The sequence below is a fragment of the Phragmites australis genome, chromosome 6 (assembly GCF_958298935.1).
Source record: "Phragmites australis chromosome 6, lpPhrAust1.1, whole genome shotgun sequence".
Lineage (NCBI taxonomy): Eukaryota > Viridiplantae > Streptophyta > Magnoliopsida > Poales > Poaceae > Phragmites > Phragmites australis.
In genome coordinates this window covers 12,904,952-12,928,339 of record NC_084926.1, presented here as the reverse complement: position 1 = coordinate 12,928,339, position 23,388 = coordinate 12,904,952, and the positions used below count along the sequence as shown (strand labels likewise).

At 42.2% G+C, this 23,388-nt stretch overlaps 5 protein-coding genes across 5 annotated transcripts; 2 read left to right on the top strand and 3 right to left on the bottom strand.

Moving 5' to 3' along the window:
• The first annotated feature begins 1,461 nt into the window (after nucleotides 1-1,461).
• Nucleotides 1,462-7,416, top strand: LOC133921747 (casein kinase 1). Its single transcript, XM_062366748.1, has 14 exons — nucleotides 1,462-1,972; nucleotides 2,089-2,129; nucleotides 2,838-2,907; nucleotides 2,989-3,137; nucleotides 3,296-3,391; nucleotides 4,163-4,233; nucleotides 5,029-5,090; nucleotides 5,408-5,471; nucleotides 5,552-5,636; nucleotides 5,744-5,870; nucleotides 5,948-6,015; nucleotides 6,101-6,161; nucleotides 6,260-6,393; nucleotides 6,780-7,416. The coding sequence occupies exons 1-14, from the start codon at nucleotides 1,897-1,899 to the stop codon at nucleotides 7,071-7,073; spliced, it is 1,398 nt and encodes a 465-aa protein (XP_062222732.1). The 5' UTR covers nucleotides 1,462-1,896; the 3' UTR covers nucleotides 7,074-7,416.
• A 1,135-nt stretch (nucleotides 7,417-8,551) lies between these two features.
• On the bottom strand, nucleotides 8,552-10,216 carry LOC133921744 (phosphatidylinositol N-acetylglucosaminyltransferase subunit C-like). The gene is made up of 2 exons (XM_062366746.1): nucleotides 8,997-10,216; nucleotides 8,552-8,798 (listed from the first exon to the last, which is right to left on the bottom strand). Exons 1-2 carry the CDS (start codon nucleotides 9,591-9,593, stop codon nucleotides 8,733-8,735), a joined length of 663 nt encoding a protein of 220 aa, XP_062222730.1. The 5' UTR covers nucleotides 9,594-10,216; the 3' UTR covers nucleotides 8,552-8,732.
• A 156-nt stretch (nucleotides 10,217-10,372) lies between these two features.
• Nucleotides 10,373-12,097, bottom strand: LOC133921745 (large ribosomal subunit protein eL14-like). Its single transcript, XM_062366747.1, has 5 exons — nucleotides 11,937-12,097; nucleotides 11,747-11,848; nucleotides 10,902-11,031; nucleotides 10,693-10,805; nucleotides 10,373-10,611 (listed from the first exon to the last, which is right to left on the bottom strand). Exons 1-5 carry the CDS (start codon nucleotides 11,937-11,939, stop codon nucleotides 10,555-10,557), a joined length of 405 nt encoding a protein of 134 aa, XP_062222731.1. The 5' UTR covers nucleotides 11,940-12,097; the 3' UTR covers nucleotides 10,373-10,554.
• Nucleotides 12,098-12,760: 663 nt separating this feature from the next.
• On the top strand, nucleotides 12,761-17,169 carry LOC133921743 (glycolipid transfer protein 1-like). Its single transcript, XM_062366745.1, has 7 exons — nucleotides 12,761-12,941; nucleotides 13,320-13,445; nucleotides 15,025-15,080; nucleotides 15,466-15,596; nucleotides 15,694-15,829; nucleotides 16,615-16,746; nucleotides 16,840-17,169. The coding sequence occupies exons 2-7, from the start codon at nucleotides 13,328-13,330 to the stop codon at nucleotides 16,873-16,875; spliced, it is 609 nt and encodes a 202-aa protein (XP_062222729.1). The 5' UTR covers nucleotides 12,761-12,941; nucleotides 13,320-13,327; the 3' UTR covers nucleotides 16,876-17,169.
• A 687-nt stretch (nucleotides 17,170-17,856) lies between these two features.
• Nucleotides 17,857-21,488, bottom strand: LOC133921742 (uncharacterized). The gene is made up of 6 exons (XM_062366744.1): nucleotides 21,075-21,488; nucleotides 20,117-20,294; nucleotides 18,723-18,820; nucleotides 18,516-18,612; nucleotides 18,347-18,432; nucleotides 17,857-18,251 (listed from the first exon to the last, which is right to left on the bottom strand). Exons 1-6 carry the CDS (start codon nucleotides 21,264-21,266, stop codon nucleotides 18,198-18,200), a joined length of 705 nt encoding a protein of 234 aa, XP_062222728.1. The 5' UTR covers nucleotides 21,267-21,488; the 3' UTR covers nucleotides 17,857-18,197.
• Nucleotides 21,489-23,388: the final 1,900 nt, after the last annotated feature.

Below are 23,388 nucleotides of genomic sequence, written 5' to 3'. Positions count from 1 at the left end.
GTGAATATGTCCAAATCAAGCTTCTTTGTAGAGTTTGGTCCGATGCATGTATTGTATTTGCTATACGTAACGAGATCACTCGTTAATCTTAGATGTAGGGTCATTACATTCACTCATATAGTCAACCAAATATCTTTACATGTTTATTGTATCCCGAAGTGAAGAGTCATGCATCTGCATATATAGGCAACACAACTCTCTTCTTTTTAGAGTCATTGCATCCACTCAGCTTATTTCTACTTATCTTAGATATACGATGTAGCTTTACAAAACTCACGTGAGTAACCAAAAACAACTTATGTAGCTCACCCATGCTTTTTAGGCCATATGCCATTCAAATTGAGTGTTCATGTCCATGCAGCTCCATTTAATATAGGCTAAATTTGTGTTGTGTTTATACTAAAGGCATACTTGATTGGACTGGGATTTTTTGGTTTTTGGATGAAAAGTTATTTTTCTAGCTTCTAGCGGTTGGTTTTTTTACTATTAACCTTTACAATAAAATTTTAATTTCTCAATATATCAAAACACCAAAAGCCAAAAATCTCTTCTTAACTAACTTCTCATGTTCTTGTTTATTTTTCTCATAAAGTCAACTTTTCAGCTTTCTAAAAGCAGCTCAACAGCTGGACTGTTTGATTCGATCTAGCCAGGAGGCAGAAAAGCCGAACCAAACGCAATCTAAGGTTATGGACAATTATCACGCATATATTGTCACATTGTAAATAGAAATCTTATTTTGCTGGTTTGGAACTCAACAATTGTACAATAATTTTGTGTGGATTATATATGAAAACAGTACCGGCGTGAATCGGAGAAATTTCTCATGTTCCAAAATGGGCCTTAAAGACACAAATGCCCTTAGCGATGTATGGCCAAACACCACTGCTTTTCTTCTAGAAATAAATAGCCAGCACTACTGTCCATGAACTATGGAGTTATGCACGATACTAGCCTCTGGTGCAGTTGAGAAAGTTCTAAAAGTACTAATTCCATAAAAATATCAATGTGCATTCTTTGATATTTATTTCTAAAAACGTACATGTGGATGACTACATTGCAAAAGTACGTTCGCCCTGCGTTGCACACCTCGCATACACAGATTATGCATAAATCTTTTGAAAACGACATGTCAACCTAAACAATTGTATCCATGCTTCTCGAAAATGACTTGCCAACTCAAAACAAATGTATCCATACCTTTCGAATTGGACGTTCATAGTTTGCAGTTCACAAAACCACAAACATAAAAAAAGAAATACGACGGAAGAACCAAGAAAGAAACACAAGCAACAAAAAAAATAAATAAATCGGGGATAGGCAAAACACACGCATACGAAGTGCAAGAAATTGGACACCATAGGCATCAAGAAAAGGGAAAGCATCGCCGTGGCCCGTAACGAAAGCGATTTCTGACGTAACTGTACAGGTAATATGACCACTGGCCAATTGGCCATTTGGTCTCGGTCGTAATTATCCCCCATCTCTCCCTCACTTCCCCCCATCCTCCTCTCTTGTCCGGCCGCCGTCCGTTTCCCACAATTTCCGCGTCCACCATCCATCGCCTCGCCCTCTATCAACGCGCCCCACGCTTCCACCTCCGAAATTGAAGGGAAAAAATCCCCCAGAAATCAGAGGCGCAAATCCCTAGCCCTCTGACCCCCCAAATCCCACCCGAAACCTCCGAATTCGCTCGCCGATTCGATCCGCCCACCTGCCTGCTCCGTCCCAGGCGGCGGTTTTGCGGCGCGGAATCTTGGGTTCGGAGATCCGGGGCCCCGATTCTTGGGTGTTTCGGGCTTGAATCTTGGGGCTCCCAGGCAATGCGATTGGTCTCTCCCGGGGGACGATCTGAGGCGCGGTTCTTGGGTGAATCTTGCAGGGGAGCTCGTGAGGATGGAGCATGTGATCGGAGGGAAGTTTAAGCTTGGGAGGAAGATTGGGAGCGGATCTTTCGGGGAGCTCTATCTTGGTTCGCCCGGTTCTTGAATCTTTCATGTGTTTTTGTCGGTTTCTACCGGAAACTAATTCGTATTGTTCACTAGTCTGCGTTGTTTATGATGTGGTTGTTTATGTTGCGTTGTTCAGGCGTGAACATACAAAGCGGCGAGGAGGTGGCTATCAAGTTGGTACGAGATAATTTGATACTGTTATATACCTTTTTCTCGTTAAAGTTTATATGTGACATTAGGCGGTAATCAGTTCTTTGCGCACAATGCAAACATATCATTTGGCATCCATCGCGAGAAGCAGTTAAACTTATTTGAAGAATTCTCGTGTAGATTTTGTGGAACAACCTAATTGTAAATGTCAATTGTTTTCCACACGTTATTGCCTGCGAAAAGAATGACATGACTTCTCGTTTAGTGCTGTGTGTTTTTCAAATGAATGATAACAAGACTTCCAACCATTTTCCTGGTTCTCCTAGCAAGCTGGCCTATTGGATAAACCAGTAATTAGGGAAGTAAGAAAAAAATGAAGATATTTGCGGATACAGTTGAGCAAATGAACCAATAACACCTTTCTTACCTTGGATGTCAATGCTGTCAAGTACTCACTGAAAATTAATCTCTGGTGGTCTATGATAAGACATTCTTAAATTCGATTTTTTTTTTTGCCCATGTATGCCTTGGATTACCAGCTTGACTGAAGATGTAGGTTATAATGTAATAATAAATGATTTTCGTAGCTTGAACATATCCTTTACTGTTACTCTGAGACAGTATGTGGTTAAGCATTTTTTTGCAGCAATACGATTTGTCAGTGTAAGTCAGGTTAATCCCCCTTTTAGCATCAGGATCTGCTACCTGACATTTTCCTTCATCTCTTGTTATTAGGAATCTGTCAAATCAAGGCATCCTCAGCTTCATTATGAGTCAAAACTGTACATGCTTCTCCAAGGGGGAAGTAAGTATCAATACAAGTACATGGTTCCTTTGTTCATGTATTTTCACCGATTTTAATTTATTTTTCGATTCCAAACTTCAGCTGGGATTCCTCATTTGAAGTGGTTTGGAGTGGAGGGGGAGTACAATGTCATGGTCATTGATCTTCTTGGTCCAAGTCTAGAGGACTTATTCAACTACTGCAACAGAAAGTTCTCTCTTAAAACAGTACTTATGCTTGCTGATCAGATGGTAAGTTTCTCTTATGGTGTCATATCATGTTGGTTGTTAATTTTGTTATCTGTATGGCAGCATACTAATGAAAATGATGACCCAGGATCTTAAATTTTGAGTCCTTATTTGGTGGATTTTCACCACCAAGTTAATGTCTTCCGGTTGTTTTCATACAGATAACCAGGGTAGAGTACATGCACACGAGGGGGTTTCTTCATCGTGATATCAAGCCAGACAACTTCCTTATGGGCTTAGGCCGTAAAGCAAGTCAGGTTGGTGCTATTCAAGAGCATTTACTGATACAACTGATTCAGTAACTGCGTTAGCTCGGGACATTGTTGGTTGCTTGGTTATTGCATATTTTGTGGTGACAACATATTGATTTTACTTTTTGGTCTGGTTGCTACATGCAATGGCTGTGCTACAAAGTTTCGTGATTCATCCAAAGACTATGTTCTGTAAGATGGCTGTATTAAATCTTCCAATCATAACCCACAAGACAGGCTAAAATTCTATCACAGCAGCCATTAACTGTTCTCATGTCTGCTAATTATAGGCCTCTTTCGCTTCAGCACATAATCACTAAAACCCTAATTCCTTCTTTTTTTATGACAAGATTCTTTGCCAACTGATAAGCTTTTCAGTTGATACATATGCATTTTAATGGCTGTAGCTTGAAATTGTACTGCACCACTTCATTTACTGTTATTATAAAACATGACTGGTAATGTTCTTGCGGGAAATCCTTGTGTTTAACAGATGAAAAACTGGGAACTGGTTTTGAATGTAGACATTTCTTGTAATTTATGTATGTAAACATATCAAGTCTTGGAGGTGCTAAAAGTACTTATTGTGCATGGAAGTTTCCTCTAGCGATGATAACTCTTAGGAGCAGAGACCTGCATTCCAACTACCGTCCTATATATTTCTTGCAATGACAACTAAGAAATGAGCACGTCTTTTAAACGATTGATATAATTTGTGTTTACTGTCAAGTGTGACCAAGATAGCTGCTAAAAAAATGAGTGCACTCACTGTAACAGGTTTATGTCATTGACTATGGCCTTGCGAAGAAGTACCGGGACCTCCAAACTCATAAACACATACCTTACAGGTAATCAGAAATGATTCTTATTTATGCTATGAAAGAAGTTCTCTTTACACCTGGAAGTTTGTTCTAGTATGGCACTTAGCTTGTGATTTGCTTCGTATCTTTGATTCAAAACACTTATTGTGTACTCTGTAGCAGCAAGGTTTGCAATATAGTATCTTCACATATTGTTCTGTATGACACATGTCGCATTGTTTTGCCTGTTTGTTGATAGCTTCGTTGTATGGTTATCTAATTTACTGAACCTTGCTTTAGAATTTACATGACCATAACCGCGCTTGGCACACAACATGCGCATGACATCTGCTAGTAAATGTATTGGTTCCAAAAACTATATTTCTACTGCCATGTTGTGCAATCTACCTGGAATCTTAATTGGTTAACAGTTCAATGAAAAATGAAGGATGTTGAAACTGAACTTTCTTATGCAATCCTAGTAAACGAGGAAGTTGTAACTACAGTCTCGATGCAAATTTACTATTTAAAACAAATCGATGCCACTTTATCTTTTTTTTTTCAGAATTATATGGATTTGCGAATACAGTGTGATCGATGAGTGTAATAACCAATTTGTGTTACATTGTTGTTCCTATTGTAAGAAAAGGACCAGTAACATGAGTTGCATCATTGTGAACATTGTAAGAAAAGGACTACTGATGGCATGTGATTACTTCTTTCATTCTGTAAAAACTAATTTAATTTCTTTAATGAGATATTTTTGTCTGTTACTTACAATTACGCTTCATACTCATTTTTGGATACACATTCAAATCTTACATGTTTTTCTTGTTATCATAGGGAGAACAAAAATCTCACAGGAACAGCACGGTATGCTAGTGTAAACACCCATCTTGGAGTAGGTGAGTGTCACCACCTGTATTAAAAGGTACTAAGAGGGTCAAAATATAGTAAAGTTGAAATAACACAAATCAACAGGGTTTAGTGGGGACAAAAGATAGTAATGCTGCACTGTTTATCTATCTACAAGCATAGCTCTTCTGAAACCCAAAAAAAATGTGCCTTGCCACAGAATTAACCAACAACAAATGTCACTCGTCTAGAAAATCCTCACCAGAAGTCCAATAGGCTTTTTTTTTTGTAAGCTTTGGTTAAGTATATGCTGGTGTGTTATTCTGACTGCTGCTGTGTGTTGTTTCTGTTTTTCTTTTTCCTACAGAACAAAGCAGGAGAGACGACTTAGAGTCTCTTGGTTATGTGTTAATGTATTTCTTAAGAGGAAGGTGAGGCATCAGTTGCTTTCTAATGTTTAAATTATCTTTTGTGTTTGACAATATATTTTACTGAATACTTGTCATGTCAGCCTTCCTTGGCAAGGTCTAAAAGCTGGCACAAAAAAACAGAAGTATGACAAAATTAGTGAGAAGAAAATGCTAACACCAGTTGAGGTAATTGATTTTATCCCACAGACAAACAATTCTTTTAACAACTTGATTTATCGTTTGATTAGGTTATAGTCTAATCTTGTTGCCCTGTTTGACACAATTTTGTGTAGGTCCTTTGTAAATCTTATCCATCAGAGTTCATTTCATACTTCCATTATTGCCGATCTTTGCGATTTGAAGATAAACCAGACTATACCTATTTGAAGAAACTCTTCCGAGATTTATTCATCCGTGAAGGTGTGTGTAAATATAATACTTTAAAGTCTCTTGCACATCCACATATTGCTGACATGGTTTCTTTTGGATTCTTACAGGGTGCCAGCTTGATTATGTATTTGATTGGACTGTATCGAGGCAAGCTGCGGACAATAACAGATTGCGAGTATGTCTGCTGCCTCTTTTTCTGAAGTTCCTAGCAGTGCAAGTTTCTCTGTGCTGAATGTGTACGAATTTTTCTTTACTGCCAGCTGAGTGGGAGGACAGGCGGGTTGGCGGGACCATCTGCAGACCGAGCTGAACGGGCTGCAGGTTTGTTAGTTGTTTGCACATTTGCGGAATTTTCAAATTTATGAAATAAGCTAGGTGGAAACCAAGAGCCTTAAGTTTTCTTATTTCTTTTTTAACAGCAAGACAGGATGTTCCGGATAGATTCTCCGGTCCAGTTGATCCATTTGCTAGAAGAGCTGGCTCTGGTTCTGGCCATTATGGAGAACACGCAAAGCACAGAACTCTATTAGATTCACTTTTGGCACCCAAGACGGTGAGAAATTCTCAATCAAGTTTTACTGTTATTATTTTTATTTTGGATACTTGGTGATCATGTATGTATTCATGCAATATGTTAATGTTTAGTTGATACATGAGATAGTGTTTTTTTAATGTGTGTTGGGAGAACATGTGATGGCTAATGCTCAGAAATGTGGTAGGAGAGGACCAATATGATATTTTATTTTTAGTTTTTGTGTTGTGCCTGAAACATTTGCTGTAGCTCTATTTAGCAGAATAATAAGATGGAGTGTTTCAAGTAGTAAATTCTTGGTTCTGCCATCTTTAGTCTTGCTTTTAAGGCCAGTCCCTTCTGTTGCTATGAGATGGCATATTGCCCATAGTGATAAAGGCTTACAACATTTTCACCATGTATTCTAGGCTGCTGATTCGGATAGAAGAAGGCCTTCATCATCTCGGAATGGGAGCACATCAAGGAAGGCCCTTTTGTCAAGCAGCAGACAAGGTTCTGGAGAACCCAGTGACCCAAATCGCAGTAGCCACCTAGTCCCGACCAGCAGTGGCAGCAGCCGCCCATCAACTAATCAGAGGCTTCACCAGTCAACCGGAGTTGAGGGCAGGACCTCATCATTGTCAAAACCTGGAAGAATCCATGATGATCCCACTATGAGGACCTTTGAACGCCTTACTATTAGTGCAGACAGGAGGAAATGAAACTTCACAAGAGCAAAAGATCCGAGTTGCTGTTACGTGGAAGGGTGCTGAGGATTCACTCAGTTCCAGATGATGCTTACTGATCAGCAAGTTAAATGATTCTGTGCTATACATGGCGCTGAGATATGAACATAGCGATTCTCATCGAATCTTGGCACAGAAGATTGAGTTCTGTTAATTCAATGAAACTGTTCTTTCAAATGGTTACAGAAGCATTTTACTCCCCATTATGAGGGACCCGGGATCGGCTGCAGTGTTTAGCCGTGCTGGTCCAAATGATGTTGATGTTGACTCAGATATCTGTAGAGATGTCATAAAAATAAAACAGTTCACTAGACCGGCATTAACTGTGATTTATTTGAGAAAGCAGCATTTCGTCTGCGCAATGAGGTGAAAGACTAGTAAGCTTTTCAAATGCCTTTGGAGGTTGTTTAGATCATGTGGATTGGAAATAAGTTTTCAGACAACATGTTTTATTATGATTTTTTTTTTTACTAAAACTGAGTTCAGGTTTTGTTGCAATAAGTTTACAGAATACTTTGTTTGGACAACTTTAATAAGAGAGCGCAGAGGTATGCGCGTTTAACAGTTGGGGACTGGTTAAAAAAAATTGTTATCCTTGTTCTATCTTTCCTAACAAAACAAGATTTTAGGTTGTTAGCTCTGGACCACGAAATCATTAATCATATAGCGCTGTTTCGACTAGCTTCATCTTCATTAAAAAAAACATGACATCAACTTCTACAATCACCGTAATAGTAGTAGCTTTTTATTTCACTATTGAATACTAGTATCCCTTTCTTTCTCCCGCCTTTTTAACGACAGAAGCAAGTGCTTGTATTAGTTTGAATTCGGAAATTTTCAGCAAAGGTCTGAAACTTCGAAATACCAAATTTATCGGTGTCAGCGAACACCGAGATATAAATCCCTGGGTACGATGAATGAGCTAGTCCAAGCCTGAACCATTCCTTGCATCACCATGTCTTCCCACGCAATATAGGTAATAGTTGACCCCACAAACAAATATGCTTTTAAATATTCGTTATTCCAGGGACAGCATTTGACACAGATCTCGCGACTAGACACGAATTGAGACTTTTCACAATTGTCTCCGTTGCACTCTTTCAACTATGGCTTCAACGCAGTTTGCAGGATCTTATTAAAAAAAAAAACGCAGTTTGCAGGAAACACAGTATCATCCAGCGACCAGAACATTGTTCAATGCGTTGCAGAGTCGAGTTCCTGGGAACACAAAAGAAGCTCCGGAACTAGTCGCACCTTCTCTTACAGCAATCATCGTAGTTATCACCATGTTCGCGCACACAACATAAGAAAAACAACCAAAAATAATTTTCATAAAAGCAATAACTTTTCATCTCGATTGATATGTCAGTCAGCAAAAGGGAGTGAGGATGAAGCTCTTGCTTACAAAGCAGTGCATCAGCGTCTGAATCATTTAGTAACACCAGAAATAATTATAGATCATTAGAGATCCGAGCAAAAAAGACATGTAGTATATTAGAGTCACGGTAACAAAATAAATTTGTCAAGAGTATATACATCCACATGAATCCACTAAAAGAAGACTAGAAGGACATCAGCTATAGATATGATCTATCCAATCTTGCACATGTCGTTTCTAAACCAGGCTTGGAACAGCTATTCAGTTACATCAAAGCACAGCTTTGCTTCATACCAGGGGCCATTGATCTCAAACTTGTATTCCTGAATCATTATAAGCCAGTAAGGGCACACAATTGAGATAAAAACAAGAAGAGCCAACAGTAGAATGAAGCACATTCGGTGCAATTGGTATGTGACATTAAGGGTCACAACCATCAGCGCAAAGGAGAATAGCATACAGAATGTAATGAAGTGGTACTTCTTGACACAGAATGTAATGAGGGGCGCAAACAGGAAGACCTGCAAGGAGAAGAGCATGATCACAAAGACGTGCAGCCTAGATGGCAGATGCGAAGCCACAAGAGCTGTGTCTGGATTGTTGAGCGCGCCCGGAGGTCTTATAGTTGAGCCAGAATAATCATGCAGAAAGAGATGAACCAGAAGAAGAGACACAGCAAGTGCCCATATTGAATCTGAACTGATGGACCTAGTGAGGGTATGATAAATTGGCGCTAGAACATAGAGACCACTGATGAAGAATGATATATTGAGGACATACTTGGAGAGGAGCTTCAGTGAGAACGGACATGTCGTGAGCAAGAGGGCTGAAAACCCAACAAGCACGAGGCCAACATCTAATTTCAAGAGAGTGGTTTCATCAATGACCAAGTTCAGAGTATGGGTCCATGTCGAAACCACAAGAGCGACGATGCAGATATATTGCGATATGGAGGCAGAGTCGAGCATCACTTTCAGAAGGTCCCTCTTGACGACATTGGCATTCATAACGAGGAATGACTCGTCGGTGTAGCTATCGTCGTAGCTTGGCTGCCTTCCCCCATAGGCAACTTTTCTCCACTTTGGCTGAAACCTGATCCGTTTTCCATCATCGCTCATCGTAATGTAACGCAATGTTTTGCTCCAAAACGAACTGGCTACCTGCGCCAAAAATCAACAATTGGTGGTCCTCACCACATCTTCAGCACTCAAACTTGCACTTGTCCGGCATCAGTTCTTCACTGTTAAATCAAAACGGATTGTTATTCACTCTGGTATTACAGCGGATAAGGATCACTCACAATTAAGTACCAAAGATGTATCAGGCTATCAGGTATGCAGTTTAACCTCTCTTTTTTTGAAATATAAACTGCTATGAGATTCGATGCTCCAGCAGACTGGGAAAGATTTGGACTTGAATACTTGAATAGCTCACAGCAAAGAAAAGGAAATACTGCAGAACAGAACTCACTCTTGGAACGATCCATAGCTAGGGCTCTCTTACCAGCAGAAGAAGAAACCAATCAAGTCCGGATGGATCTCCTCTCCATGCCAGCCCAGTACAGATGCGGATGGGTAGGGAGGCTTACAGGAGACGGATTCCTTGGAGGTGGCTTCGCTTCGCTCCGGCGAAGAGATGCGTGCGTGTTCGGCGGGAAGGTCTCAATGAACGGGAAGCGACGATCGGAGGCCTCGCCGCCGCGAGGGGAAGGGCAGGAGGGGCTGGAGCCTAGAGGGCAAGGTGGCTGCGGGTGCCCACCGCAATGCGAACCGCTGAGATCCAGAGGAAGCGGCGCACACCAATGCCATTTCGCGGGGCGGAGCGGAGCGTTGGGGCGTGACGCCCACCGCAATGAGAAACTGATCAGCCGAGAAAATCAGAGAGGACGCATCACACGAGTTGCAAACTACCTTAGGTATTCCACAGCAGTCATGACAATCTCTAGAGCATAGCCAGGCTCGACAAAAATTCAAAAAACATTCACAGGATACAGTAGTATTTTCTGGATTTAAGAACACTGAAACCAATTGCTGATCCAAAATGGAACCAAAACTCAAACATGCCAACCACCAAGAGATTCTAAGCTGTGGACGCCTTCTTGAGCTTGGCGAGCTCTTGCCTGATAGCACCGCCCCTCTGTTTATAGACAGAATACAAGTGTAAGCTAGCATTTGATAGGGATATATGGATTAACCATTTGATAGGGAGGTGTCTCACCTTGATCTTTGCCAACATGACCTTAAACCTGTCAAAGTCATTGAGCGCTGCTCTCCTCTTCTGGACAATCAGCTTCTTGCCCCATGAGCTGTTCTCCCACTTGCCCTTGACATCTGCAAAAGGATAACAAGCATTCAATTAAGTATCAGCTACAAGCTACATAAAGTACAACAGTGTTGAAAAGGCAGGCAGCATAAGTTCATATTTACCAGCTTCCTCCATTGCCTTGATCAGAGTTGTCTTCTTAGGGACACGCTTGATGTCAATCTTGATGTCAGTAAGCGAAAGCCGCTTGAAGTTAATCTGGCACCTGACCATATCGGGGGCATCCACAAGTGCCTGATTCACCGAAAGCATCGTGACAATGAGGGATTCAATGTTGAAAATAATAACATGCGCAACTATGAAAGGAAAATTCAGCAAAACATAAATAATCAGACTTGTAAAAGTATTTGCCAGTTAAAGTGCCAGCAACACTAATATATATTGTAAAGCAACTACATTTGTTTGTTAACTAAATCTAGGTAAGATGGTCGGTTAATGGCAGTATCATCCACTGGACATTCATAACAGGAAACAGGATTGTAAAGCTACCCCAATAATGCTCAAGCAGGGCACCAAATCGCCGTTTGCCAAACAGTGCAGCTACAGCAAATGGTAAATGACAATAAGATTCTATGCGATTAACAGCTAGCAGTGCTACTCGGTAGATTCAATTGCTTTTCGATGCTACAAAATACAGTCAAAAGATTCCTACATCTTTCAACAAGGACAGGGCAAATAATCAATTTATTATAACTACAGAGCATGTTCTAAAGTTCTAGATCAACAGGTAGAGGGAGGCCTTGCTACTCGGCAAATCTGGTTGCTATTCCAACAGATGCTACCAAATACAGTAAAATGAATCCTACATTTGTAACGAAAGACAGCGCATGTCAACAATTTTCTCACAACTACAAAGCACACACGTAAAAACTCTAGATGGACATCTCAACATCGCACAACTTCGAACACTTAAAGAGAGTGAGATGCAAAGACAGAGCTCGGTCTATACCCGGTTCTGGTCGACGACATCGACGATGACGACGAGGCGGCCATAGTCCTTGCCGTAGTTCACCAGGGCCACCCGCCCGATCTCCACGAACCTCTTGAACGGCTGCACGCAAGCACACAAAACCCCCAATCAGACCCCGCGCCGCTCAAAAACCCACCGGAACGAAGAGCTTATAGCGCGATCCACGTACCATCGTTGCAGCGGTCGGAGTGGCGAGCGGCGGCGCGAAGAGGAAGCGAGCAAGACGGCGAGGCGGGGCGGAAGGCGAAGAAGAGCTAGGGTTTTGCGGAGGGAGCTCAATATAAAGCGGCGTGAGGGTTCGGGTGCGCCGCTAGATCACGAGACTGGAAGCCCTGGCCGTCAGATCGAGGTCAGAGGGTTTGCGGGGGTTTTCCAGGCCTTCGGGCTCGGAATCGATAAACGGGCCGTGCAAAGTTACAACCCACGCACTTCAAGGCCTCTATAAAAAGGCCCATATCGTATAAAAGGGGCCCATATCGATCAGCAAGATGTCTCCTCCCGGAAATTTTTATTTTTATATTTCTTAAATAAAAAAATATAAAAAAACTAGACACCGGAAGGGCGAAGGGTTAAAAATAATAAAAATACAATATTCCAATACTATCATAATTAAAAATACTATCAAAATAGTCATGATTTTTTTTTAAATATATTACGTAGAGGATGTAATAATATAACTCTCTAAAATTATCATTTCGAACAAATATTTGTAGAATAAATTTTATCTTTTATATTTCTCATTATATAGATTATATTTTTATTTAATTTTTTTGAGAGCTAGATCATAATATCTTAACACAAAAAAATCAAAATTTTTCATCATAATTTCAATATTGTTTTAAATTTTAAGAGTTTTTAAGTGTAGTATTTTTTATTTTTAAGCATGTAGGAAGACGCCTATTTTTCGATTATTCGATTTAAGAAATAAAAAATAAAAAATTCCCTCGGTAGGAGCCACACGGATCGGCACACAGAGATTCCGCAGTAAAAATCTGCACGGCGTCGGTGGCCTGGCCTCGCCGCGGCATCTTCTCCCCTGCATCGGTGAAAGCAGCGACCTTTGCGGGATATATTCGTCTCTCCCCCGATCGGACCACCCTCTCCTGAAGTCTCCTCGCCGACAGGCAACACAAGGGTGAAAGAAGTGGAGGTTTCTTCGCGGGATCCGTGAACGGTTAGTGGCAAACCGTGTGATTGTTTCAATGGTTTTTTTTCGAATCAGGATGAAAGATCAGCGCGTACATCTCTTATGGGCTTAGTGGCTGTGCAATGAGTTTGGGATCTGGACCTGCCAGATTTGCGGGTCATTGCGGTGCTTTCTTGGGTGGTGCTGTGTGTAGTCTGTTGAGGTCTGGTCTGATCCAGAGGTTTCGTGGTTATATTCAGTGGGAGATCATAATTTTTGGTTTGGTTAGTTTGATGTGATGCATGTCGAGGCAGAATGGCTGGGTGTTTAAGGTTAGATCTGTATGGGGGTGGCAATTACTGCCTCACAGTGAGCATGTTTTGTCTGTTGTGATGATGGGTTGATCCTATTTGTTGATGCTTGCAGGTTGAGAGATGGCAGAGACGGTATTCACTCCCTCGTTGGAAGGGATGAAGCATGTCAAGTCAGACACTGGAGTCATGCTCACCAAGCCCTTCCTTGATGTGTGCAAGCAAATCTTGCCTGTCTTGGGTAACATGCTCCGCTTGTGTTCGCCATAAATGCACTTCTCTTTGACGTGCGTTAGGCTGTTAGCTGCACGAGATTTAGATCGTAGCTGTGCTGCTTTGTAGAATTTGCGATTTATTACCATGCTTAGTTCGGTTGTGCCGTGGAGCATTGAATGGTTTTGCTGCTCTTGAGAAGTTGAGATGCGCAAGTCTAAATAAGCTATGGATTAAACATATTTTAGGGCCTTTTACGTTTGACTTTAGCGTGGTTGGCTTGTAATAACAGTGTAGTAGCAGGTTATTGTGAATCAGACCCTCAGTGTGCTTTGGAATTGTGCTTTCCACTTGTGGGTAGAACATAAGAACAACTCGTTTGAAACATCTAGTCTGTTCTAGTGTGTATTGCAGGGTTGCTCTCGCTTTCATTTGTGCATGATGTACTGCACCATATATCTGATCTGGCACATCTTGCCACGAGAGTAAATCTGATTTGCGACCTCCTATGTGAAAACCTATGTTACATGGATACGGATACGTGTATCGGTATCGGGCCGATACTGATGCGCGGATACGCCATTTTCCCAAAAAACCCGATACGCAGATACGTTTTAGTATTTAAAAAAATAATAAATCACAAATAACAGCAGGAATAAACCACATATACGCCATCTTCTCACCGTCGGAAGGAACACAAAGTGTCTAACACCTAGATTCTACAAAATGAACCCTACTGCCAAGCCAATCGGTAGGGAAAAGGGGGAAGTTGGGGGGGGGGGGGGGGCGGAGGAGAACTCACCTGCCTCAGGAGGTCTGAGGCGATGCGGTAATCCCGAGGCCCCTCGCCAGGAACAACAGCAACTCTGGCTGCTCCGGGTTGTCAAGGAGGGCCTCGTAGGACACATAGAAGTGCGTGGCACCGGTGCTTGCCCTTGGAACAGGAACATGTGCGCCGTGCAGTAGTGGCTTTGAGGCGCTATGCGCGGTGGAGAAGAACGAGGAGGTGGCCGGCGACGAAGAAGACAAGACGGTGAGGCACTGCGCACGGCAGCTGGCCAGTGAGGGAGGCGTGCGGCTGTGCGACTAGCGACTGGGTGGATAGAATCGCCGGGGTAGTATTAGGTCACAGACAAGCAGAGGTGGGCTGGGCTGGGCCGTATTGGAGACACGTATCCCAGACGCCCAGAAGTATCCAGTATAGGTATCTGAATTATCCATATTTATTTTATTACGGATACTCTATGGATACGTATCCATCGCGTATCCGGGGCATATCTGTATCAGACACCACATCCGACACGGATACGACCCCTGGGTGGCGTATCTGTGTTTTAGAGGTGAAAACTGAAAACACCTGAATGTTTAGTGTGGGAGTTCAGAAAAGTCCACTATCTTTGGTAGTTTTGAAGTGTTGAAGGTTTTGGGCCAACATCTGTGCTGTGCTTGTGTTAGTCCTTGTATCTTTCGGTTTCAGCTTAAACTATGCTTTTATCATTGAGTCTTTAATGTGGCCAGATTTCTTTATGTTGAACCTTACTGGTGTTGCTTAAACAAGACATTATTTTTTGTTGATCTCTTCTTTGTTCTTTACTGTTGCAAACCAGATAAATTTGGAGCTGCTATGGTAATTGTAAAGAGTGACATTGGTGGTAATATCACGGTATGCATCCCTCTCTGCAAGACATTATTAAGGAAAGATTTATGTTTCATTCTTCGTTTGTGGTTTTGTAATCGAAAACATCTATCCATTTAGAATCCTCCTTTAATTGGATTAAGGGATCCTCCAATTGGAAATGATAACAGAATGCATAAGTCATCAAAAGGAATTCTAAGGCCTTAGTGATCCGACGGTGCTGAGTGGAAGGGCCGTCGCTCAACGGATAAAAGTTACTCTAGGGAGGTGTTGATGTTACCTTTTAGTTATCAAAGTGTGATAACGAATATCTAATTTTGAAAGATCTGCCTACTGCTTACTCTGATCAACCCTTTTGGAGCCCTTGGAGTTCTAATTTGTTTTTGCAACTGACTTGATCCTCTCCTGTCAGAGGCTGGAAAATAAGTATAATTCAGACCCATCAAAATATGAGCACTTATACAGCATGGCTCAGGAAGAAGTTCAAAACAAGACTGCAAAAGGTTCCTCAAGCTGCACAAATGGACTTCTATGGCTCACAAGGTGCTTCCAATCTTTTGCATATTTTGTCACTTTTCGTTTCAACTTGATCAGCATGCCAAGTATCAGACTTTTGTTTACTCAAAATTTTACATGTCAGGGCCATGGATTTCCTTGTTGAGCTATTCCGTAACCTGCTTGAACATCCAGAGTGGGCTATGAGTCAAGCTTGCACTGATTCCTACACCAAAACTCTGAAGAAATTTCATGGCTGGCTTGCCAGTTCTAGTTTTACGGTACAACCTTTCGCTCTACGATGATCCTACGATCAATCGAGTTCTAACAACATAATTAGAACTGTTACTCAATGATTTTTGCTCAAGAAGTTATAATCAATGTATGGATTGTGGAAATGTGAGGTTTAGTTTTCATGTAGTTCACTTTTCCATCAGAACATATATTTTCTTTGGCATAAAATTAAGGGGAAACCATAGACGAACTTAAGACACCTATGATGAAAACTATCGTGTGTTAACCATGCTGGCTATTTGATGAATCATTACTTAACAATAGTAGATGTTTCATTCTCAGCATGAACCTAAAGTGCATGATAGACCGAAGAACATCTTTATTTGTTGCCATTTCTGAAAATTTCTTTAAAGACATTTGCTTGTCACATCCATTTTTTTTTTATCTGTGACTTGACCAATCCAAGTTCAACCATCTAGTCTTTTTTTTCCTCGTGAAGAATATGCAGGAGAGCTGTCTGCTGTTGTATTTGGGTTGATAAAAACCAAAGCTTTTACAAAAGAAGACGAGAAACTAAAGAGTCAAAACAGACTGTTGTCGGAATTGCCAGCTACAGACGAAAAAGACAAACACCAGATAGTCATTTACTTAATTTTAGCTTTGCCAATTGAAATGTCAACTAAAATTCTAATCTTTTAATATATTGTTACTGGATTTCTTTATGGAAATGGGCCAGCATGCCCATTTTTTAAGATCGATTGCATGCTTTTAGTTAGTATCCCTTTTATTTGCTCTCTCGTTTTGGTGATTTACTCATATGAGTTGATGGCAGGTCGCTATGAAGCTTGCTCCTAATAGAGACAAATTTATGGAGGTCATCAGCGGAACGGGTGACATCAAAGCTGATATTGAGAAATTTTGCACAACCTTTTCACCTTTTCTCAAAGAGAATCATGACTTTCTGGTATGGTCTCTCGCATTTGAAGATTCAGTGGTTTGGTACTTTTGTGTGTTGTCCACGCTTGTGATATAATTCTACCCTTTGCTGTTCTTGCAGGCCAGTGTTGGTCTTGATGATATGAAGGCTTCATAGAGCAATTCTCGGGGGCAATTACTACAAAATAAACATGTCTCATGAAATTCTAGTGTTGCTGAGGATATACTGTTTCATGTAGTCATGTTCCAGGGAAAAAAAAGATACAGGAGAGTAATAAATGTGTCAGCATGCATATGCATGGCCTACACAATGAATCAATGGTACTACTCTATGGCGAAGTACTTTCCTTCCGAACTCGTTCCTTGTTACAGAAAATTTACATATGATGTATGAAGCTCTTGTTCTCTTATTCAAGAAATTTACATAGTTTGGGATGAAATTATACAAGAATTTTGCTACAATCTCATAGGCGAATTCTCACAGGAATCAGAAAAATTCTCGCATTCCAAATTCTAAATGTGCCTTTAGTTCACGGTTAATCATGCACATTAGTTATTACGAGGAATCTTCCACTCCGGATGCTTGCAAAACGGACAGTTCGTCAAAGCATTGTCGGCAGTAAAATGAAACAGGTAGTAATTTGAAGGTTAAACAACTTATTAGGGATCCTAGGAGGATATATGTGAATCCTGTTTGAAAGCACATGTTCCGTCAATCAGCCATGAATTTGGAAGTACGATCTATCTGTTAATTGTGGAAAAATTGCAGTCTTCGTGGTGGCAAATGGCGAATTTCCCGCTCCGGTCTAAGAGATTCATTTGCAGCCCCATAGTTCTCCGCTGAACCGGTTGTCGGTTGACACCTAGATCCTCAGACTTCACAGGAAGGTTGGCCCATATGACGACGCATTTCTGGGTACAGACTACCGATCTAGCTGATTCGCTACAATTCTAATCTGATATCATCGTTTCGAGAGCACCCCCACCGTCACTCGTTGCTCGACAGCTCACGTGTAGCGTTTCCCACAAATAAAGATCCGCGGGGCCAGTGATAACAGTTGAGCAGACAGGACTAAAGAAAGTAGATTGTCCATAAGAGAATCTCATGGAAGAAATCGAGCAGAAACGTAGTCAATCATGCAGGAAAACAAACAAGGACTCATCCATAACGTCCACATATCTGCTTAGGTGTTGCATGAATTTCTGTATAGAACCACATACGAGTTCACCACGAACACTTCACGCTGGTAGTCAATAGAGTATTTACATGGATCTTTCCTTGATAAACTGGAATACGCCAACATGTTACACTCTAGGTACAAGTTATTGCATACTAGTATTTGGCTACTCGCCCAGCAGCCAATGTAAGCATATGGAGTGCGATAGCCAGGATGGCAATCGATGTTAGGGATCCGTCAAAGCTTCAGGAAAGATCCCAAACGTGATACTTCGACGATGGACAAGTAGAATTTATCAGCTTCACTTGTGAAGAACGCTTATTTTCTGCACTTTGATTTTCTTCTGTGGTTGAGTCTGCAGAGATTTAGCACAAGGCACGTGAATAAGCTGAGCACTCGAATCGTTTAAGGGAGCACAGGACATCCCCAAACAAAAACATGAGAACTAACCTTCGCCTTCTCTATAGCTTCAAAGTCTATTCTGTTCTTCCATGTGCTCTTCCGTAATTTGATTGGCCGATTTCCGACATATTTACCTGTGTGATATCAGTTTTGTAAGTTGCAGTACTTCTGATACTTAAAGGAAAATAATGTATCCAAGCAGCAAGAGTATTCATACCGTTCATCTCTTTCAATGCTGCAGCAAGATCGGATGCATTGGCAAAACTAACGAAACCGTATCCTTTTGTTTTACCAGTCCACTTGTCCCGTATAACCTGGTGCAGAAGAGACCCATAATCAACAGTCACTTAAAGAAACCAAAAGATTAAAAATTGAAGGAAGATTAGACAAAACTATGTAATGGCATGGAAAAGGTCAAACTCACCCTTGCCATGTTGAAGGATGGATATTTTGAAAATGCCTTTGTAAGAACGTCATCATTCACTTCATTCCCAAGATCACCACAGAACAAACGGAAATCATCTGTGAATGGATGAACAGGCAATTATCAATGCGAGAGTACTTAAAAGTGCATTTGCCATCTGGAAGATTATCAGGTAGGGTTACATTATCAATGCATAATTATTAAAATGCGATGCAACACAAAACATAAAGTCATGGCCACTTGGCAGGTGAGTGCTAGCAAAGTCAGTTCGAATATTAAATAGATATTAAAATACTTAAAGAGATACATCGACTAGATACCTTAGTTGAAATGGTGGAAATTAATGAAACCATATACATTCTTTTCATGAAAAGCACATTTCTATGGCACTTTTTAGAAACTATGATCAGTATAGAACTATTGAGTGAGTGAACATCATTCAAGCAACCTGCAGCAAAGCGTGATACGCTAGTTTACAATTATTAGCAGCCAGCAGTCGCTAAACCTGACCCCAAAAGATGAAAAAAAGTCAAGCATCACTCTCCCGAACTGCCTAAACCAAATATATGAAGAGGGAAGGAGCAGCCAAGGTGTGGCACCCTTGCAGGCTTGTAAGCAGAAAAAAAAACTAAACAAATTTTATACTTGTATTCTATACGATATTCTGATGTGGAAACTACAATGAAGAAAACAGACAAAGACAATGCTTATATGGCCGACAAACCGACACTTCATAGCAGTCTTACATGACACCTCTATAGCTAAAATGGAATGTTCATAGTGCACATGAAGATCAATCAGAAGCATGCCACCATAAAAGCCAGACAGTCTGCTGACTCTGAGCTATAGTTCTTCACTAGACAAGATGACGAACTAAGTAATGGGGTGTGTGCTTGTTAACGCACACGAGAACCAAAAGCCTACACAAATGTTGCATCTATAATTGAAATTTTGTCTTACACAGACATCATTTTTTTTCATATAACAATAAATTCATGTCAATATCAATGAAGGCATACTAAACAATACGGCAATGAATGTGAAACAAATCATGTAAGCATAGAATAACTGTAAAATGTTTACTATATCATCTGCAAGCCCACCTAAATCCCATGTGGCAAGCATCAACTCTTTACCATGTTGGGCTACACATCACATCCTCGATCACCTTTAGAGAAAGGAAACAGAACAGTTTGTTTTAGACCAAAGCATAATAGATAAAGCATTAGATCTTGCCTGTGACAATGTAATTTTTTCTGATGGTTTGTTGTCTTGATGATAACAGACAATAAGAGCTTAAAAAAATGTCACATTGCCAAGTTATACATTCCATACATCACAGAATTGGAGCATTTGAGAAACTTAGTGAAGAAATAAGACAGTAGAGATCTTACTTTCAGGCCAATCAGACAAGGTCGGATCCTCCCAACTTTGCCCAGCTGCTTTTCGAGGTACTGCCTTTTTTGTCGCTTCAACCTTCTTGTCCTTCTCACTATTTGCAATAGCAGCCTTAACAGTGGCTAGAGCCGCAGGAGTGATTATCGTTGAGTCCTTTTGGAACAACTGCTGCGCCTGTGAGACATAATAAGAGATTAGTTACTTATAATTTCGCAGCATAGAGAACAACAAGGGAATAAAGAAACCAGTTGTACATCTAAGATTTATGAATTTAAGCCATTTCTACTTAATTACATGCACTTTCAGAATTAAAAAAAAACTCTCCCATGTCACTAGCTTGGCACTATTTTAAGTTGAAGCTTGGATGAGGGACAGTTCGACCTTGCTCGTTTGGATGTTGATAGATCTTTTTAAAAAAATTCAACGCTAACAATTCCCACAGAATTTGCTTTTCACATACCTTCCATCATGCATCTAATATTGCTCAGGTACAAACCTCATGGCCTAGGAGCTATACCACGGGAAATCGTACTATTAAGAACTGGAAGACAAATTGATTGTTCCATTTCCATTCGAGATTAGCAAATAGATCTTGCAAGAGGAAAAAAATTTGGTTTGCCTCAGCATGTCTACTCTGAACTTCAGTGAAAATGCTGAATTATGATGAAACATGCATTCCTTGGTCAGATCACTCACAATCAACGATAAGATACACCGTGCTTCGTAGCGGGGTAGCCAACATGCATCATATCATTTTACGACATACTCTAACCAGACATGACCAGATACAAAAATCGCCGCATCAAGACAACACACAAATCATTGGTGTGGACGCATTCCTATCCCCGACCCAGGGTTCCACAACCCACAGAAACAGCAGTGCAACTGGATCCTAGCACCTTACCCATCACCAAATCCGCAATCACCAAATCAGAAGGTACAGACCCTGTATACCTGCTGGACCTGGGGCATGGGGTAGACCGCGTTATACGCGTGCACCGGCGCCACGACGGGCGCCGCCGACCACGCGGCGTACCGCGCGTTCTGGAGATGGAAAGGCACAGGGAAGTAGGACGGGGTAGCGGTCGTGGCAGGGTAGGAGAACTGCGCGGACGCGAAGGCGGGCGAGATGGACTGCGTCGACATCGCGATAGCCGGGGACGGTCGAGGTGCCGGAGGCGCGCGGGGGGAGGCCGGGACGCGAGGCGGCTGGGCTGGAGGAGCGCACGGTGGCGTGAGGGGGGAGGCCGAGGGATTCGCCGGGTCGGCCGTGCGCGCTTGCGTTGCGATTGGGAAAAGGTTGGAGCTTTGGAGGAGACTGGTGCTTGGCCGTGGAATGTTGGACAGGTGGCGCGCGGGGGAAGGGTGTAGAACGCTCTCGAAGCGTCTGGTGCCTGGGGGACGAAGGCCGAGAGGGAGGAGATCCGCGGGAGCCGGAGCGGTTGGGCTGACGTCCACGGGTAGTGGATGTGGACCGAGCCAGAATTGACGCGTGCGACTGCCAATCGACGCCGCGGGCGCGGGCCGTTTTTCGCGGAGGTGGCCGCTCGAGTTTGGGTGGGCGTACGCGGTCGCGCAGAGGATCCAGTGGGAATTCCTATACGTAGGGCGCGCTACGTATAATAGCACGCTTTGAGATTCGTGCAGAACGGAAAGGAACGGGGACGATACATGCGCGGGATGAGGTGGGAGGAGCACTGCCTGTCACGTGTCACGCTCTTGTTGGTTGGCGAGATGGGTTCGGTGAGTTATGTGATTTATATACGGTGACACAGTTAGACTCGTGGGTTTATGTTTTGTGGGTCTGCATCTGACGGGTATGAAATTAGTGTAAAAATTTTGTTTACAGGTTTGACAGGTTGGATTTGGATTTCTACTTGGCTTCGTGGGTGATCTATGGGTACACGATCATCTTCTTCTCTTCTTTCTCTCATCTCGTCACGCGACCCAATATCTCTCAGATCCTCACCTTCCTTACTCTCTCGCTTCTCTCTTTGAGCGCGCTCTCTCTATCTCTCTTATTGGTGGCGACGCTCTCTCCAAATCTGGGCAACGGCGCCCCTCCCTGACCTCCCTTCGCGATCCGACGACCCCGCCTCCACCGCCTCCCGCCCTCTTGACCTCTTCGCCGTCCCACCTCCCTGCCATGGTGCTGCCGCCCCTCCCCGGCCTCCTTGCCCTGCTTCCCTGCCAACGCGACACTGCCCCACCTCTTCGCCATCGCCCTGCCGCTCTGGCCTCCCCGCCACCCACAATACCTCCCTGCCACCCCTCCTCAGCCTCCTTACCCAGTCGCCCCGCCTCCACACCACCACCCTCCTCCCTGGCCTCCACACCTAACCACGGCGCCACGCCTCCACAGGCCATCGCGCCCCTATCGCCCCTCCCTGGCCTCCGGGTCATCCTGCACCGCCTCCTCGCCGCCCCTCTCTGACCTCCTCGCAGCCACAGTAGGATGAGGCTCTCCAACCCGACGGGTGCTCAAAACTCGACGAGCGCTCAACGGGTGCGGGTGTGGGTCTTAAATTTTGCCTGTTTGCCATTTCAGGTTCAAGTCAGATTGGTAATGTTGGATTTCAGATTGAATGTGGTTTTGCTCCACCCAATCTTGACCTGACCCATTGCCATCTGTAGATTTATAACTAGCTGAGTGCCCTAAAATATTCTTCCCACACAAAGATGCTGATACACACATTGTTTTCATATATATTTTTTAGAACTCGTATCCTTAATGTAGCATATTACTCAATCTTATAAAGAGTTAACATCTTAAAACTAAGTTTGAGATAATCATCAAATTACACCAAAAATATATCTATACACAAAGGTATAATTTGTACAAGTTTTGTTTGATCTGTACACATAAATTTCCTTAACACAATAGTCACAAATATCTCATTCTGTACATAAAAAAAAAAAAAAAACTCTAATCTACAAACATGAACCATTGGAACCGAATTAACTTCTTCGAAGCATTTTTTAAATTTTATCCAATGGTTTATGGGTTCAGTGAGGTACCTGTAACAACTCTAGTTCAGCAACAGTATCAAGAGAGGACACAAGTGCTATGGAAGTCTGTCAGGGTCATTTTCCTTTATATATATTTCGAAGAGTTTGCAAACCTCCCCGCAGACGATGCAAACATAGCTCAGCTATCATGCATCTGTGATAATGATTAATGTCAGAGAATGAGTGTACACTGAGCTTGTTTTTGTTAGACCAATTCTAACCATTTCCTTCCCCTCCCACTCCAAAATCTCTTCCCAGC